This window comes from Dicentrarchus labrax, unplaced genomic scaffold, assembly GCF_905237075.1.
Source record: "Dicentrarchus labrax unplaced genomic scaffold, dlabrax2021, whole genome shotgun sequence".
Lineage (NCBI taxonomy): Eukaryota > Metazoa > Chordata > Actinopteri > Moronidae > Dicentrarchus > Dicentrarchus labrax.
Window position 1 is genome coordinate 6,010,087 of NW_026136715.1, and position 19,733 is coordinate 6,029,819.

The 19,733-nt window shown below is 38.5% G+C and overlaps 2 protein-coding genes across 15 annotated transcripts in view; both read left to right on the top strand.

Annotated features, from left to right (window-relative positions):
• The window catches only part of hspg2 (heparan sulfate proteoglycan 2), an 89,892-nt gene extending 83,222 nt beyond the window's left edge, over positions 1-6,670 (top strand). For 9 of the 12 annotated variants that reach the window (XM_051424161.1, XM_051424162.1, XM_051424167.1 and 6 more), the window contains 8 exons: positions 375-431; positions 2,029-2,104; positions 2,220-2,298; positions 2,675-2,722; positions 3,071-3,141; positions 3,249-3,332; positions 3,435-3,538; positions 4,040-6,670. In XM_051424161.1, coding sequence (XP_051280121.1) covers positions 375-431; positions 2,029-2,104; positions 2,220-2,298; positions 2,675-2,722; positions 3,071-3,141; positions 3,249-3,332; positions 3,435-3,538; positions 4,040-4,212 — 692 coding nt within the window. In that variant the 3' untranslated portion in view covers positions 4,213-6,670. The remainder of the gene's footprint in view (positions 1-374; positions 432-2,028; positions 2,105-2,219; positions 2,299-2,674; positions 2,723-3,070; positions 3,142-3,248; positions 3,333-3,434; positions 3,539-4,039) is intronic. The other 3 variants (XM_051424164.1, XM_051424172.1, XM_051424165.1) reach the window with 2 other exon arrangements.
• A 1,927-nt stretch (positions 6,671-8,597) lies between these two features.
• si:dkey-205h13.2 (uncharacterized) lies at positions 8,598-15,179 on the top strand. 3 transcript variants are annotated; one of them, XM_051425046.1, is made up of 11 exons: positions 8,598-8,944; positions 11,113-11,143; positions 11,251-11,280; positions 11,373-11,544; positions 12,373-12,476; positions 12,608-12,779; positions 12,873-12,976; positions 13,334-13,514; positions 13,621-13,724; positions 13,977-14,148; positions 14,466-15,179. In XM_051425046.1, the coding sequence occupies exons 1-11, from the start codon at positions 8,858-8,860 to the stop codon at positions 14,602-14,604; spliced, it is 1,296 nt and encodes a 431-aa protein (XP_051281006.1). In that variant the 5' UTR covers positions 8,598-8,857; the 3' UTR covers positions 14,605-15,179. The 3 variants fall into 3 exon arrangements, with proteins under 3 accessions (XP_051281006.1, XP_051281008.1, XP_051281007.1); XM_051425047.1 differs by lacking the exon at positions 8,598-8,944 and adding an exon at positions 10,381-11,015; XM_051425048.1 differs by lacking the exons at positions 11,113-11,143; positions 11,251-11,280 and having other exon boundaries at positions 8,868-8,944.
• Positions 15,180-19,733: the final 4,554 nt, after the last annotated feature.

A 19,733-nucleotide genomic window follows, 5' to 3' on the forward strand; every position in this document is an offset into this window, starting at 1 on the left:
ACGTTGTATTGAAATCAAAGCCATAAAAAAGAACAAAATGTGAGGGAAAATTGTTTAATTGTGTTGTTCTATTGTCTTTAATATACAATATTATCTTGAAAACAGTTCTCCAAATCCCCAAAGCATTTGACCCCCTACAGCGCCTATCACTTCCTGCATACACATGCATCCTATAGACAAAGATATTCGTCATTAAAGTAGAAAGACTAGACAAACAGCCAGAAATGAGTCCATATGACTCACATTCTCCACAGTATGAAGCCCCTCTAACATCAGACAGTTGACTCCCCTGCAGTGCATGCTGGGAGGGTCAACCCTAAGTGATTACGTATGTCTTACCCCTGCACTCTCATGGCTATATCCTGCACACACAGGCCATGTCACCAGCTTGCTCGAGGCCCAGTGGAATTTGGAAGCTAGCGAGGCAAATGGTACAGTATCTCAATATTAAGTCTGCCTGACACGACCGTGACTAACAGGGGCCCGTCTGAGCTCGAGGGGCCCCACGTTCCTTCTAAGCTCAACCCGAACTGTCTATTGCCTAACACATGTTCGCACATAAACACAAACCAAACATGCGTCTGTACTCAACTGGCAACTGAGGCTCTTATCCCCATTGGAAAGTTGGGAGAGGGGAATTCTGCATCTACATCAAAAGGTAATAGGGTGGTAGACTGTAGCCGGGAGATCAACTAATTTGTGCTCCCTGTTTTCGGACCCAAATGAAATGTGGAATTCCCCTTGTTCTTGTTTTTCCTTATCATCATGTCTATGCCTGTAAGATGGCTACTCACAACATAAAATCATGTTTCCGTCTACCTCAACAATGCTTGTCTGTAAAACAAGAAAATACATGAAAATACATGTCTTTCTCTCTGAAACTGTCTGAGTCAGAACATTAAATCTGCTACACACATTTGCGCTGTTACTAACAACTTCAACTGTCTGTTGAAAGCACAGTGTGTTTGGGTGAGTTGAGATGTATTTCAAGCATATTTTAATGTGGTATTCCTGCATGGACGCATGGTGCGTTCAGTTTGATCTCTGTGAAAGGTCAGACATGGTATAGCGTGTGAGGAATGGCAAATAACTTTCTCATGTGTTGACTGTCAAATGAGTTTGCATCATGGAGCCTGGTTCGGTCAGATTTTTGTTGTTTTCGAAATTGCAGTATTTGCATATTGATTTTGGGCATATAATCAAATTTAGGATTGTGATATTTTGTTTCATATGTGTTTAAAGTGGGACTATGTAGCTTTTAAAAGAATAAATAACATTATCTTCCTGTTACAATTGTAAAGGTGAATTCAATCATAAAATCCACAATAATTCAACGTTAAATTGCTCATTTCTAGACACAGGGGTTTTGCTATAAACGTACTTTGTCTGATATAGCTTCTATTAGCTAATGCTAACAAACCTTACTGGTATTGCATTGTAACTGACATTACTGAGATCTTCTTTTACTTACTTTTATGCTATATTTTAGCATGTTACAAAATGACAGAAGTAAAACAAGAAGTTAACAAATCAGATTTATTAAATTTATGAACAGCATGCCAGATACGATTAAATCTCTCTGACATGCTTAGACATAATGACACAGTAGCACAAAAAAGAGTAATAAAGTCAACAAACTAATTCAGTAATATTGCAATATCTATCTAAGTAAGTCAGGCTGTAGCAGACAATTCCCTGAGAGTATTAAACTGAGCATGAGTGCGTTTTATTGCTTATAAATTCAACTTTTCATTGGTAAGAGGAAGAATGTGTTATTTCTTCTTTTAAAAGTTATATAGTCTTTAAGCTTTACACACCCACCAACAAATAAAATACGTTGCTAAGTGATTCAATCTCACTTAAAGAATATCTCTTTGACTACAACTGTTGTATCTAACCAAGTCTTAGCAGGGTTTTCTTCCATGCTTTCGCCACTGGAGGGCACCATAACAGTGAGGATCAAACTTCACAACAACCTCACTATTATCCAAATGTCGTCTTGATTTGTATTTTCTGTATGTTTTGTAGATTCACCGTATCAGTATGCAGCTCATTTCCACAATGATGGATACATTGGCCTTCCTAAATCCATTTTCCCAAGAAGGTCAGTGTAGTTTACTTTTCTACACTGTTTTACTCTCACAGATTATTATTATTATTATTAGGAGTTGATGTAACATGCATCAAGAGAAAAATTATTGTTATTTTTTATGTTTTAGTGCCCATGATTCACCAGAGACCATCGAACTGGAGATCAACACTGGCTCCTCTGAGGGCCTGATCTTGTGGCAGGGAGTGGTGAGTCCTGGTCCTGGACTCATCTGTAGGACCAAACCATATAATCCAAACCTTCCCGTCCACTTTTTTCATCCACACCCTAACTTTGCTACTGCATTTCAGCACTCTTAATCATCACCATTACCTCATCTGTAAAGACGTGACACTCATTAATGTTCTCATAACAGTCAGTGAGTTTTGGACTTGCATGTCAACAGTAATACATCACTGACACAATACTGTATTTTATTGAGCAGCATCGTCATCACAATTCTAATTCATACTCGAGCCACAGAGGCTGTAACATTGCTAGGCATGTTGGCTGTGAGCACGGCTCTGTCTGACACCACTAAATAAATGCATGTTGCTTCTCTAACTCCAACTCCATTTTCTTCAGGAGACCAATGGCGCACGCAATTTGCGAAAGGTGCATGCTAGTAAAAAGGTATCCACTCAAACACAAGACACTCCTTGTTTATTTGGCATGTTTCATAATGTGTGTTTTCCATATGTATGTATAGTAGAACAATAATGAGATATTTCAGGAGAATCATGTGATTTGAAATTGAAAATATCTGTATTGCACATTGTGCATGATGGCATCTGTTAATATTATTTCGCATGGAAGGTTTTATGTCAAACTTATTCAAATACTGGGATCAATCTGTATGCATTGCCTCATGTTTGCTATTATGACTCTTGGTGCGGAAAATGACTGCAGCTGGTCAGTGGTTCACCATATTCAGTCTCACAACCTCTCCTTCCCTTGCTGACTAAACATATTTATTTCCAGGAGCACGGAGAACACGGCAAAGGCAAGGACTTCATTAGTCTCGGTCTACAGAATGGACGCCTTGTTTTCAGGTGACTCAGGCCTGTAACCCCGTAGTTCTGCTGAAATCTGGATGAGTAGGATTATTTTCAGCTCATATTAATGTTGTAGTAATACTGATGCTTTGTGTGTTATCCAGTTACCAGCTGGGCAGCGGAGAGGCACAGATCTTGTCCCGGAAGCCCATCAACGATGGTAGATGGCATAAGATCACAGCAGTCAGGTATGATTGATATTATCAACATTATCTGCAATTTTCAGATTTGTCTGTTCAGTGCTTGATATTGAGTTGTGTTCATTTCATTATTTTCCTATTTTCTTGCAGGACTGGAAAACATGGGTACATCCAGATCGATGGAGGAGCCGCGCTACATGGACAGTCTAAAGGCGGAAGCCTCATGGTCAACACCAAAGGCAGTATATACCTGGGTGAGTGAACTGAAAGTATGGAGCCCCATCACTGACAAGTTAGATATATAACCGTCACCAGTGAATAATAATATTGTTTAAATCATCATATATTATAATTATTATTATTAGCTTAATAATTTTCCTTTAACAGTTACTAAAAACAAAACTTTATTATCTTTATTTTTGAAGTGTTTAAAGTTAAAATGAAACCAATTTTTTTTTTTTTACTCCTATATTTAATCTTTCATTAGTTAATTTTATTTTTAAGCTCCTTCGTTTTCATGTGTCTTTGTTTTGGCTATTTTTGGTCTTGGGACACATTTAATCATTTATCTTGTATGATAATTGTTAGATGGGTGTGTCTATGTCTGTCCATAGCTGTGACAGGGTCCAGGGCTAAAACACACTAAACAACAGCTAGCGTTACTAACTACTGCTACACACTGCTGTAGAATCACTGTATAATCTCAGTCATATAGTTAACAGACACAATTTTTTGTGTGTGTTCTCATGTGACAGGTGGAGCCCCAGACATGGCTGCTATGACAGGAGGGAAGTTTTCATCGGGAATGACAGGCTGCGTGAGGAACCTGACACTGATGAACGCTCGGCCGGGACAGCAGCCAGCTCAGGCCATCGACCTGCAAGCCCACGCAGCCCGCGGCATCAACGTGCAGCCGTGCTCTTCATAGATCGCAACACACATACACGAACACACATACACAGACACACGCGTACACACACAGAGACTATGGAGTGATGTCATACACACAGCAGACTCACACAGAGAGACTTACACACAAAGAGGCTGACACAAACTTGGTGCTTTGCTGCTACCAAAAACAAAAACAAAAAAAGATGACATGACAGGATATGTTTCTCTGTGTGCAGTAAAACCAAAAAAGAGAAAAAATGATATTAACAAGTCTTCTCTTCCTCAGTGTTGTATTCTCAATGAAGGACTATTAACACAGGAGAACCAGTACAGTTTACATACTTCCAGCAGTAGTTTTAGCCATGAGAAGAGTAAGAGTAAAACTATTAGGCCTTCTACGATGGGTCAGATCCTATGGAGTTGGACATGTTTTTACAGCACTGAATTTTTATTTATATACATATGAATATATATATATTATATTTGTGGGGGAAAACATGCAAACTAACCATAACTGCTCTTCAACTTTCCTAGAGCTTATTCTGGGTTCTAATACTGTGTGTCCAGGGCTTTTTATAGGCCTAACTGTATTAATACTTGAAGATGTTTAGGCCTTCTTTCTTCACTTCTGTAGAGGAACCTTTTTTTGTTGTTTTTTTTTTTTTTTGCGCGAGCATGCTTACAGTTTTGTTGTTGGGAGAGGAGCGCACACGATCACGGTCACATGCAGCTTCAGTACACAACTCAGGTCGTCAAATACAAATTAATAACCGGAATTGTCACGTTTTTTTCTTTGCAAGTCATTCACAGCACTGTTGTGTCTTCTGTGTCTGTATTTCTTTTTAATGAAAAAGAAAGAAACCTTGGTGCTAATGTCAGACATGAAGATGCAGCACATAGTCGTACGGTTTCCTGTCAGTCACACGTAGAGGTGTCTTTTAGTAATTTGGTTCTTAGATGAATCTAAAACAGTATACACTAGTGTCACATTTGTGGATATGCATGACATTTGAGGTTGATTTTATAAGAATATGGCATGATTTGTTGCCTCCACAGCCTTATTTGATTGAGTAGATCTCAAAAAACAGTGAATTGAAAAGGGTGTAATTTTTTATGTGTGGTTGTTGAAGATATTGTTTTATGTGTTACACTATCTGCCAGTCAGGTAGATATCTATATCAATTAAGAATGAGTGTGTATGCTAGTAAATGTGTTGGTTACATATGTCCCAGCCCCTTCCATTTCTCATAGGTCACTCTACTTTAAGCCCCAGTGTGGAGTCAGGTGTGTGTGTGTGTCAGTGTGTGTGTGTGTGTGTGTGTCATTATCCATATCCTCAGGAGGATCAACCCAGAACTGCCTCAAGATGTTGCTTAATTTTCAGGTTTGGTAGCTTTAGTGACAATTCAGTAAGCTATAAAACTCTGAAGGCTCTGTGGTTCTGTGGGTTGTTTTCTCTGCAGAGGGAGATTCATCAAACAGCAGTAGGACACAGTTGGGATAGTGTTTGGTCATGTGGGAATGCAGTGGAAACCTCCTGCAGGTGCTGTGACCAGTAGTGTAGCTCTAATAAAGCATGCTCGCCAACCTTTAGTCAACCACACCACAAAATCACAACGGCACGATCACTTTGGGGTTCACAAACCTTTTTCTCATTTTTGTAAGCTTAAAATATTTGTATTAATATCCTAAAAATGAGCACTATCCTTTCTCTTAGAGTTGCTTCATTTTTATTTATTTTATGTTTTTTGTTTTTCTTTTCCTCTTTTCCATCGCTTTTGTTTCAAGGCTTGATTCTGCTGTTTTAGAGCAATCACAGAAGCTTGCTATTTTCTTTCCTCTGGTTATTGTGTATTGCCTCCCACATCCCCTTGTTTTTCCCCTCTTGTTAGAGTTTGAATACGGCCCCCCGGTAAGTTCTTCAGAAATCCCCACTGTAGTTCCATGAAGGGTTAAGTACCTGACTGGAACTGCCTGATCAAATGGTTGGAAACTGGTCTTATTATTCACTTGATGAAAAAAGTCTTAGACTCCAAATGCAACAAATAAATTATTTATCTACACAGAAAGGTGTCATCATGTTTGTTCAAATATGAACATGTGGACTGAAAAGAGCCACTGCTGTGGTCCAGGTTTAGGACACTGAAGCAGAGAATGATGTTCTGCTCTTAAACTGGATTTCCATATATACACTGTACACTCACGCCCAATGCAAAGTTGTCAAGAAACTGCTTTTTGGTTGTTTTTAGGCAATTGCAAAATATGAAAGCTGCACTTTTTAGTAATGATGGAAATTTTTATTTTCAAATGTTTTAAACATTTTACTGTTTCACTTCTGAATGGCAGAAAAAAGCAGATAACTCGGTTAAAGAAATGAAATTGTACCAGATGGAATATTGTCCCCGTCAGGGCGACCTGACAATCCATTTCCAGTGTTGAAAAGACGCTCCCCTTGCCCTTGGTGTTTCTTAATTAAAAACAAAATTCATGTGCTATTTGTAATCTTGTGAGTTTTATTTTTATTACCTCTGTGTTGCTGTGGTTTGCTCTGTGCTGGGAGGTTTCTCTCTAGGTGCAGTATTTTTGCACCCAATCACTTCATTGTTCCAAAATAATCCATTGTACAGGTAAGCCTTAAACTGGGTCCCTGAACAGAGGCTGATTACACCGCCTATTAAGAAAGTCAAGACCTAATGTTCTCTTGTTAAGGTTACACCCAAATCAGGTTTCTAAAATACACCTGTCCCATGGGTACAGTACTCTCTTCTTACACAGTCTATTGTATTTTGTTTTCCTTGGCAAGGGGCGCCTTGATAGCTCACCTGGTTGCGCCCCATGTACCAAGCTGAGTCATTGCTGCAGCAGCTCTGGGTTCAAATCTGACCTGTGGCCCTTTGCTGCGTGTCATTCCTCTCTCACCCTTTCCAGTTGATCTTCAGCTGTCCTACTCAGTAAAGGCAAAAAGCAAAAAAATGACCTTGGTGATGCATAGATACATAAAGTACAAGTGTCCTACATCAATGTACATTATGGACATATTGTACAAGTGATTCATTTCACTCTTCCAAGGTTTTAGAAATATAGTTGTCTGCAGCTGCTCGTAATACAGTGCAAACGTTATGTAGAATAGAATCAAACAATTCATGAATTACTTTTGACATCCTGAAGCAAATGGAACAATGTCAGTCACAACGGGGTGCAGTTATGTACCCTGAAGAGAGGGACCCCTTCAGGGCTGCAGAGGGTTACCTGGACCTACAGAAACATGAGGACTAATCGTCTGTCAGAGGATGACAAGACAGAGGTGGGTTTGGAGCGGCTCAGCTTTCGTGCCCATTATGTTCGTCATGTACGAGAGGGTTACTTGTGTTATAAACAATGAACCCCAGATATTGTACATGCCTCACGCATCTGCTAGCCTTCAAAAAGGTGAGGCCTTCTTACGCTTGTAGTGTCTTTCTCATTTGCTTAGTTAGAAATGATAAATAAATCATCACTCTCACACAGTGTGTACACTATTAGTCTGACTCATTTCACACATTTCTTGATGATTACATTACAAAATAAATTATTCACCTTTAAGACATTATTAGATACAGATAAAATAAGAAAAATAAGAAGAGTATGCTTTCAGTTTACTTTTAATAAAATTATAAGTACACTTGGCTTATACTGACAACTATACAAGAAGTATGCGTAGGCGTATACTGTACTTGTAATTAATCTTTTCATCGAGATATGGAAAGCATCAGTATTGTTGCCTTAAAAGAGAAAGGTTAACTATACTTGGCATATGGTTGTGTTTACTCTTTTGATCAAGTGGCCTATTAAATACTTTTTTTCACACATATTGGCTTCTTTGAGTTTGAGGTAGTACTCTAGCATATGGTTTACATACTCTCTTCTAGATGTACATGTTCAAGTTTACAGTAGTGTGGTTTGGGGTGGAAAGGCTTAGATTAAATAGCATTTGGGTAGAACTGAATCTGACCTTTTATGTACATGGTGTTAACCTACACAGAAACAGCTAATCTTGATTTTGTTGATAATTCTTGGAAGATATGAGGCAGAAAATGTCGAGAAGTAGCCTACAAACTGATTATGGGCAGCAGGGACTGAGCCCGGAGAGGCTTCTGCATGACACAAATTACAGTATCAACTGTAGCAGTCCCTCATTCTTTCGTACACATTTCTTTCAAATCATTTTAGCTGAATGTCAAAAGTCTTCTGGGTTGATTGGAGGCGTATTCAGATCACCTGTCGCACAGGGTTGCCTCCTCAACAATGACTGAGAGCAGCTTGGTGCATTCCCCTCTTGGCCAATCAGGCTGTGACAACGCCCATTCTTTAGGGCATAAGACAGGTGGGGAACGGTGCACTCACAGCGTTCTGAACCTTCCTCAAGTTAGTGCCGACAGACATTTTTCTTTGCTGTCTCTGTTCCTTCTGACTGAAAGTTATTTTGAGTATCGTGGAACTGAAACCCGAACGCTTTCCACTTTGCTACCTGCGGCAGGTTTAAGTGTCTTTCATTAAGAGTCTCCTAACGATTACCTTCTGCCTGCAGGCTTTATGTAGAGTTTTGTTTCATACCCATCTTTTACTTTAAAAAAAAAATTATTTAAGATGTATATTTTTTAATTATTAAAGTACTTCTGAGATTTTTTTTTTTCTCCAAGTGGATGTTTTTTTTTTGTTTGTGTTTATTATGTGGTTGGGAAGTAGTTCTCAGGCTCTGTGCCTCCTCAACTGAGATCTGTAGAATCAAGGTAAACGTGTCCTGTTGTCATGTCATGTCATGGGTTTGTAGGATTTTCTTTTCTCTGTGCCAACAACTTATATATTTAGCTTAATGAGTGCAATAAGCCAACAAGAATTAGCTTCATGCTACAAAGTGGGCTGTGCTGTTTTTAAATTCCATTATGAGAAGTCTAGGATGAAGTGTTTTTGGAGCTTAACACATATTAGGGATTAAAAGTGTTGTTTTCTACTGCTTTGATTTTGACAATTCTTTTGTTAATTTGAATCTTTAAAGGTCACTAACCTATTGTGCCCTAAATCTCCAGAGTATGCCTTTAAGCCACCATGAGCTATTTATTAAAGCCCAGATAATAAAACACAATGCAGACTTTTCAAGCATCTCTAGAGTAAAATCACTAAATAAGTAAAGGGAAACTCAGTTAAGGCCCGTTAGTAGTGTTTAGGAAACCTGACGCACTGAATTAAAATCATCTCCCTGACCTCCTTTCTTCAACACAGCTGAATTACTGTATGCACAGTCCCTCATGTCCAGCTGTGTGTCATTGTCTGAGCTGTGATCCTAAAATTCATTCACAGTAGAAATGAGATCCCATTCGAAATGTGGCCAACATTTGGAACATAATTGAAAATAAACACAATGTGAACATAATATTGACACTTGAATCATTTAGTCTCCATTCCAAGAAATTCCATTAGACCTTTTATCACATCACAATGAAATCCTGTGGTCACTTAATAAAATAATAATTTTCTAGCCTCTGGATGTGCTGCATCATGCATATAACAGTTATTCTACACCAATCCTGGCTATTATATACTTTTCTTTCACTGACATTTAACAGCAGGGCCTGGGGTTATTTGGTCAACACCTGAGTTGTTGTCTATGGAAACTCAATAGTCACATTCAACAGATTAGCTTTCGTCCGCACTGTGCAGGTACAGTTTACCTGCCTAAAGCATAAGAAAGACACACTCTGGGCGGTGACTCTCTGACCTTTTCAATTGAATGGCAGGGAGACACAAGTCTTCAAGTTTGCTATCAGACAACGGAAACAAGTTAAAATCATCATCATTTTACTTTGTTTTGTTTTCTTTAGTTCATAGGTTCTATATTAATCCCTTCAGCACACACAGTACTGAATCCATTAGGTGGCCTAACAGATACTTATAGATATTTGCAAACATGGTTGTCAAGCTCACATAGGAAGAGTGTGATCAAGTTGCTCTTTCTTTCCAAGCCTCAAGGATTGTGATGAAATCCCCCTGCCCTCAAACTGGAGTGACTTACACAAGTGTGCATCATTTGTTCATTTACACACTGCTGATCTGGAGGATTTGTTATGTTGGCTCAATGCTCAGCATCGGGAACAAGTCAGAAGCTTCATGAAAAAAGAGAGTAACTAAGTATATTGTTTAAAGACAGTAAACCTTTCACCCAGTAAAACAAAATCTACATTGATTTGGTTCAAAAACCAAGAATGAATGTATATTAATTAATAAATAAACAGATGCTTTTATGTATAATAGCAAAGAATGAGAAACAATTACCCTGTGTAACCCTTTTTATAGATTTTGTGTAAAATAAAGTTTATAGGACATGCTGTAGGTTTTTATTTACTTTGGTATCCTGGTGATAGAGATATTTAAAAGCAAGATATGTTTTTGTTAAGATATACATTTTTTTGATGCATTTAGGAGGCAGAGACACAATGCCACCATTTCTATGAATAAAAATCAACAATCATTTTGCATTTAAACAGAATATCCATTATGGAAGAAAATGACATTATACAACACTAACAATACACTGATAAGCCACACAACAACACATAACATAGAGGGTTACATGTTACTGAAAAATAATATTAGGCTCAACCTCTGTGGGAGGAGCAGGAATACAGAGAGATTGACATACAACAGGCTGCCCAACCCTTTTGGTTGGATTTTAACAGATTCTTCTTCACATGAGACCAACTCTGAATAACATCCAAAGGACATTTTATTTTCACTTCACTGGATTTTTAAAAAATATTTTCTCTCCTTAAGATCACTAGTTAGAAAACCATGTTGATCTTTCAGGTACTCTGACTTTATTTCCAACTGATTAAAGTTGTGTATTTCATTAAGGTATTTCATAATAGTGATTTATTTGTCTTCTCTTTGAACTTTATTTTAGAGCTTTGTAATTTGGTGTCTTCTAGTATCAGGTAATATAATTAACGATTCATTAATTTATTCTTGCCATGCACACAATAATTTATCAGAAATAGAAAACTAAACGATAACTGATCAAAGACTGATCTTGTTCCATCAGACCTTCAGATTTTTGCCACTGCGTTGGAAAGTAAGCCCTGTATTATTGTTTGCCTGAATCAATTGAGAAATTAAGCATTAATGCCCAGCAGATTGCTGAGATCTAACCTTTCCCTCTCACAGCCTGTAAGACAGCCTGGTTGGATGAAGGGGATCCTTCCACATATGGGGACTCAGAGCTCTTGAGTGACTTGAGAAGGAAGCACTGGACGAAGATCTGCTCCAACCCAGTAGACATGGAGGCTCAGACGGTTGCTGGAGTCAAGTCGCAGTACACCAGGAACACCTTCCACACGTAAAGTCTTAACGTTTCCACTACTGATTTGATGTCAGGGAGATGTGATTGAGGATTTATGATATGGTGCAAAAGTCAGAGTCAAGAACTCTTTCTTTCCCTCTTTTTATTAATATCGAACAAAACATTTAATCATGTTTTAGATCTAAAAATCTAATTTACAGACTGTTTTACATGCTTTTAATGTATTTCTTAAAATAATTAGACTTTATTTGTCTCTCAGATATTTACACTTGTATGTTCCTAAAACACAATTTGAGTTGTTGTAGTCTTCACAACAATGTTGTACTGTTGTTAAGATATTGGGTGATATTAGTATATTCCAAAACAACTCGACAAGGACAAAACAGGTGCAAATATTTTGCACTGGCCATAAATACTTGTTTAGGTTCATAAAAAATTTAACATTTTTTAGCAGGGCTGGCAAAAGTGGGGCCTGTAGGCCAAAAAGCCATATGGTTAGATGATGCAGATGTTTCTAGCAATTTTTAAATGTTTTAAATATCAATAGCTGTTGTGTTTTTGCACAAGGTAAAGTGTTCTTTAAAAATGTAGAATCCTTAATTAATAATATTTTTTCAAGATCTGAGCATGGTGAGCAGAGTGACACTTTGTGCAGGAAGTTAGGATATTACAGGAACTTCGGATCCTAGTGTCATTTTGCATCTTAACAATACAATAGAGTAGGTGTTTACTTTTGACCTGCGGCCCACCATTAAGTTTCAGTGATGTCCCTCCAAAGGGAATCAATACACACTAACATGAATTACTTTTGAAAATGAACTCAAGCCAAGTGTAATATTAGGATGGAATGATTGTATTTTGCAGCTACAGTGCATCAGAGGGCCTTTTGTGCCTTAACACAGAACAGAAATGGAGACAGTGTGACGATTATCAGGTCAAGTTCACCTGCACGGGACAGTTCTGCTCAGGTATGTGGTACAACAAAAAAATATACAGTATTATTTCAAGGAGTAATATGTAGGGCTGAGCTCCCTTTTTATTAACAATACATATTAACATGCAGGCAAATCAGGTTTCTTTGATTCCTCTTTATTTATAGAGTGTAGGACGCGCTGGTTTGATCATGATGACCCAACAGGAAATGGAGACTATGAGGTCCTCAGTGACTTCCTAAACATATACCCGAGAGAACTCTGCCCTGAGCCAATAGCCATTGAGGTCCAGACCATCTCTGGAGAGCCTGCCTCCAACACCTCCGATACTTTTCTAAAGTGAGTGACAACATCAGTCAAAATTAAAACAAATAGAATTAATGGGAGGGGCGAGCGGCTTCACTCATCACCTTCTTCTCCTCTCTGTTGCAGTTATGATGCCACCTATGGGTTTGCCTGTGTAAATGCAGATCAGGGAAGCCGGACTTGTGAAGATTACAGAGTCAGATTTACCTGTCCAAAAGAGTTCTGTGAAGGTACTGTGTAGGTCCTCCAAAAATGTTTATTATAAATATTATATATTCTGCATAATGAGTACTTTTACTTTTGGTGCTTTAAGTATATTGTGATGCTAATACTTGTATACTTCTACTGAAGTAGTTAAGTAAGTAAAAGATCTGAGTACTTCTTCTACCACCGGAATGTAATAACATACTAGTCCAAGGCTGAAATAAAATCTAAATAAGAAAGTAAAAATGTTCCACTCAAAAAAGTAAGACAAAAACAATACCCTCCTTCCCAATAATTTTCATACAGTCCCTAACAAAACACATTCTTGCTTTTGCTGAAATACAGTTTTAACAAACATGTATCCATTTGTAATTTCCACTCAGTGTCAGAGCAGTGTCGAACTCAGTGGCTGAACAGTGATAACCCGTCAGAGGAGGGTGATGTGGAGTCCATACTTCGGTTACTGACAACTTTCCCGGGTCAAGTCTGTAGAAACCCGATCAGCATTGAGGCCAAGACAGCAAGTGGACTATCTGCCCTACGCACTGGAGACACCTACCTGTCGTAAGCATGTGAAGTTGTTATTAGATATAGAGGTACGATGTGGCTTTTTTTCATTCAAACAACCTTTCATAATAAGTGTTTAATTCTGCTCTTTATTATATTCCAGCTATGATGTTACTTTTGGCTTTGCATGCATCAATAAAGAACAGAGGAGTAAACAATGTGAGGATTATCAAGTGATACTGACCTGTCCTTCAGATTTCTGTCAGGGTAAGTTTTCATACAGGTAGGACTCATTTTCCTACAACTAGTCTTGTGATTTTATTTTATAAAGGTGTTGATTTTTGAGAAAACATAAAAGAAAAATGCGGATTACAGCAAGAACAAACATATGAGCCTTATAGATGTATAAAATGATAAAAACAAAAACAAATATCACAACCTGTAAAACCCAATTAAAACATCTGAATCTGATGTCAATGTCTCCATATGCCTATTTTGTTTAATGTTTTTCACTGGCAGGTTGTAGGACACGCTGGTTCGACATGGACAATCCCACAGGGCAGGGGGACTATGAGACCCTCCTCCGGGTGCAGCTGATATATCCCAGTCAGGTCTGCTCCCAGCCTGTGGCCATTGAAGCCATGACAGTGTCTGGCGTCCCTGCACACAAGACTGGTGATGTCTTTCAAGTGTAAGTTATAGGACAGGCAACGAGACTGAGTGTGAATACATAAACCCAGTTTAGCTTTTGTCAGAGGCTAGCTGTTTGTCCCAGTCTTTATGCTAAGCTAAGCTAACCTGCTATTGGCAGTAGCTTCATATTGACTGTACAGACATGGAGTATGTCTGTTGTATTTCCCAAAATGTCAAACTATTCTTTTAAATATGTGCTCCACCCATGGATTTTCAGACTGAGATGTTATCTACTTATGGCAAGTGAATTTACATTCATGTGTAAAAAATGAGTGGAGTGCCCCTTTAATAGTTTACTTATTATATATGTTGCAGATATGACGCTACTCGTGGCTTTTCCTGTGTGAATGCTGAGCAGCCCGGTGGAAAACACTGTGAAGACTACAAGATCCGCTTTACATGCCCACTGGATTTCTGCTCTGTTGTAAACGATCAGTGGTCAACACTTTTTTAGGGGATTTACTGTTGGTGCAGGACATTTAGTAACTGTTAAGACAATATGTTAAATCATCAGCTAACATCATATTTAGCATTTGTTAATGTATACTGTATAATTATTTCCAGACTTGGGGAGTAACGGATTACATGTAACTGAGTACCGTAATCCAGATACAAAAAAACAGAAAACAGTTATTCATTGCAGTTACATAAAAAAACGTAATCAGATTACAGTTACATTTAGCAAAAATGGGGATTATTTAGCAGGCTTACAATTTTAATATACATCAGGTTTTCTTTAAAAATACACTGAGCAGATGACACATGTTTGATGCTAAAAATCTTTCCATTTTCTTTTCACAGATAACATTGTTCTGTTGTCTTAAATACATTTGCATCCATACTACTTATTGATATTTCTTTTCTCTTGTTTTTATTTACATACTTGTTGTTGAGGTAATCCAAAAGTAACAGAATGCAATCAAGTTACATTACTTTAATATTGTGATACTTGGATTAGGTTACTGACTACCTTTTTTAACATTTAATTAGAAATTGTATCCGATTAAATTTTTAAAGTAACCCTTCTAACCCTGTTTATTTCAGTCTTCATACATCTGTGGATAAGAGGGCCACTTCCTTAGAAATAGGATGTCTGTGAGTTCATTACAATTAGAGTTGGATGATGCATATCCATGAGTAAATTTACAGATCAAAACTTCAGTGAGCAGAATTGTTATTGAATTACACCTGAATATCAACAGATAACAAGATAGCATTCAGCCTTGTGGTTAATACAAGCCAAACAAGGGTTAATGTTTTTACTGCAAACATCAGGTCATGTGACACTGAGGCTTAGAAGAGTGTCTAAGTGTGGTATCTGTGCTCATGTGAATCTGTTTAATGAACTGAATTAGCAAACAGGGACTGAAGGTGCACCTTGTACCTTTAAAGACAGAAGGAGGTCAGCCCACAGTGCTAGAAATTTCTTTAGTTCACCAATGAAATAACTTTTACTGGAACCCCTTTACATATAGATACAGTTCTGAGATTGACACTTAATCAACTTATAGGAAAACATTTGCATGTTACACTAAAATGTGTTGTTCTTCATTCATGGCTAACTAATATACTGATATAAAATGTATGTGTAACTGTAACAGCAGTTTCACCTCCTAGTTAATTCGATCATCCGGTAACATGAAGTCATTTATTAACTTAGCAATAGAACAGTGGAACTGCATCCATCTACTCAAGGAGACTACAAATTTGAGGTACTTGTACCATACTTGAATATTTCCATTTTATGCAACTTTATACTTCCACCTCATTACATCTCAGTGGAAAATATTGTACTTTTTACACCTCTTAATTTGCCTGACAGCTTACTTTTTTAGATTACAATTTTTGTACCTTTTCTGTCCAGTGGAAACCGGGTATCTGCAGATGTTGATGTTGATTTTGAATGTCTACGATAAATTGAAGGATGAGAAAATTCACGTATTTCTACCCAACAGAATAGAAAGTAGTTAAAATAAGCTCAGCCTTAAACATCAGTAAAATGCAACACACACATTATAATGCAGCAGTAATATTGATCCAATAACATTCAGAATAATAGTAAAACAATGAGAGGGACCATTTTACTGCGCAACAAGTACTGTTACTTTTGATACTTTGGTACATTTTGAGGAATACGTACATCAGTAAGTGATCTGAATACTTCTTCCACTACTGCAAAAGAATATTGGGTTTAAAACAAAGGGAACATGTAGGTAATAGTGGCAGTATGTTGGACACCATGAATAATTAAAACTGTAAAGAAATGTGACATCATTTTAAAGTATCAATGGCCTCATTACGTATCAGCCTGATGAAATATTTCTATTATCCCTCCCAGGGAAAATAATATATAATGATTACTTATTATAGTTAATTATTAAACTATAATGTGAAAAGTGGCATTTCCACTGATCCCCAGAACTTTTAGATTAAAAAAAGGTAATAATTCTTAAAAACACCAGCCAAATTAGACAATTGGAGCTTAATAATTAATTATTTGGATGTCAGTAAGCACAACATGGTCTGACTTTACTACCGGTATTGGACTTTGCTCAAGACTTGACTATGTCACAACATGCAGCCTCCGTCCTGTTTTGCCCATTCTGCCCCTCTGTCCCTCCCTTCAGCCACATTCCCACTTCCCCAGGCCCCTGCATTGTCCATCCGACCACCAGATGCCCTTAGACTGTCCCACCAGTCACCCGAATCCACCTGCTGACCTGTTTCTCATTTTCCAGTCACCCTGTCAGCTTTTACTCTAGCATCCATTCCCCAGTCGGATGCCAGAGGCCTTCGCTTTCTAGCCACCTGAGCTTGAACTTTAACCTAAACCCTAATCAAAACCTGCTTGCTTGTACCGTTTACCTGCCACATTCCATTTAACATGTGGATTCCCAGTCACTTCTGTTTGGATTCACACACCCATATCCACTCACTTGTGATTTATTATGATCTAAGACAGTTTATTATGGGTGCAGAAGTGCATTGCAATCATTTAGGTAATCATGAGTCTGTAAAAAACAAATATGAAATGAAAAGTGAAGAAATATTGAAAATATTTTAGGCTAATAACATTGTGTATTCATTTTACAGGGACATACAGTGATGCTCTGTGCATACATTTTTAGTAAATTAACTCAAATATAAATTATATTAACTTCTGAGCCTTACAACTTTCAAATATGAATTAACTCCACTTCTAAACCTTACATTTCCTCCCCCTCCCACAAACAAAGTCCCTGTTTCTCATAAAATAAATAAGCAAACAAGTAAATAAACAAGTATCTGTAAACAACAACAATAAAGCAACAGTTTCACTTCAGAATATAGTCTCTAAGGTATCTGGGAGGTCTAACTGGACTTCTCCCAGGGCGTAGCGAGGAACCAGAACCTTGAGGAGTGGAAGAGGGGACAGTGTCAAACTGCCGTACTCGGCCAGAGGGGGGGGGCAGACCAAGACTGAGTCAGGGGGGAGTGGGATTGGGGCTGTGGTCGGGGTCGTGGATGCCCAGTAGGAGGGGCTAATGAGGGAGTACTGCTGTGGCCAGATAAGTTGTAGCTCTTTGTGGCTGTCAACTTTGAAGGTTTAAAGGGCAAAGCACCTGACAATGCAGTCAAACGAGGGAGTTGAGACTGCAAAGAGTCACAAGTAGGTGTCTTATGTCCACGATCTGGCACAGGAGCATGGTAGGGTCTGAGACAGTTGTAGTGGACAATCTGGGACTTATCACACTGATCCAGGAGGTAGTGAATCCTGTACGTCACCCCAGGAGAATCCACATCAGATCCAAGGCACTGTAATACTTCAAAGGGGCCTTTCCAGTGAGGAGCGAGTTTTTGCTGTGGTGGGGTCATTTAACCAGACAAGGTCTCCAGGAACATAGGGAGTGTGTTTAACACTCTTGTCATACTGTTGTTTTTGCTGATTGTGGGCAACAATCTGTTCTATGCAGCAGAACTGAAAGCGGACTGACGTTTCTGCGTCAATTGTGCAACATAGTCAGCAGGAGAACCTGTAGTAGATGAAGATGATGGTGTGTTGTTAGGTAACAGCATGTTGGCAGGCATCCTGGCTTCATGACCATGTGAGAGGAAGAATAGTGTGAAACCTGTTGTAGAGTGAGGGTTGGTATTGTAAGTCAAAGCAACTTGGTTGAGGTAGTCATCCCATTCACCAGGCTGTTGAAGAAGTGTCTTGGCTAACTGATCAATAAGTGTCCTGTTGAATCTCTCAATCATGCCGTCACACTGAGGATGATATGGGCTGGTTCGTGTTTTCTGCACGCCCAGCAGTTCACACAGATGTTTCACCAGGTCAGACTCAAACTGACGTCCCTGATCAGTGTGAAGCATTTCCGGGATGCCATGTTCACAGATGAAGTTTTCAAACAGACATTTTGCAACTGTTGGAGCGCTGGTCTGGAATGGCATAGAGGTTGACATACTTGGAGAAATAATCTTGGACAACAGGCACATACCTGTTTCCACGACTTGTAATGGAGAGCTCAAGTAGTGTCAGCTGCAACCTTTAAGAATGGCTCAGTAGTAGTTTTCATTGGAGCTCCCTGATGAGGTGTGGGACTCCGTCTTGCGTCACACGGAGTACACTGCTTGCACCACATCTTGATGTCACGTGACATAAAAGGCCAGTAGCACAGTGGCTTTGTATCGGTACTGCAGAAGCTGTGATGTACAGAAGTGACAGGACTAGACAGACTTACAGGACTTGGACTAGAACGTCTCTTGTCAGAGTGTGGATTACCAGGAGCACTGGAGAAGGTGCTCTGCTCCGTTGGTCTGATGTCAGCAGGGCGACGTGACATTGCATCTGCATTGAGGTGACTGTGGCCATCCTTGTGAATTACAGTCCATTCAAAAGGACCAGTTCTGTCATTGTCAATGGGTATTTTTCTGAGACCCAGGAGAGATTTGTGGTCGGTGACAATAAAGGTAGTGGCGGAAATGTCCCACGGCCCAGACAATGGCCCAGAGTTCTCTGTTATATGTTGACCATTTTCTTTCTGCTTTTGTGAGGACATGACTAGCATAAGCGATCACTTATTCTTGATTTCCTTGCCTCTGAGCAAGCACAGCACCAATAGCAGAGCATGAAGCATCTTTGTAGACGGAGAATGGCACAGTAAAGTCAGGGAATGCAACCACTGGAGGGTTTGTGACATTGAAAAGTCCATTGGAAAGGTGCATTCTTCTCTGTGAGTGCGTGTAGGGGGACACTGTTATGTGCAAAGCTTCTGATGAACTTGCGAGAGAGGCAGATTAAACAGAATATCCTGACTGTTTTAAATATGTAAACATGTAAATGTGTAAATAATAATTGTGTAACATAAATATGTAACTGACTAAACATTGTAAATACATTTTTAGTAAATTAACTCAAATATAAATTTTATTAACTTCTGAGCCTTACAACTTTCAAATATGAATTCACTCCACTTCTAAACCTTACATTAATAATAACTATAATAGAAGTTTGTTGTATTCATTTCAGATTAGGGATAATTTGTTTTATTACAACAGCTTTTGTTTGTATGAATGAAAAATGAAGGCTGGGTTCTAAGGAAA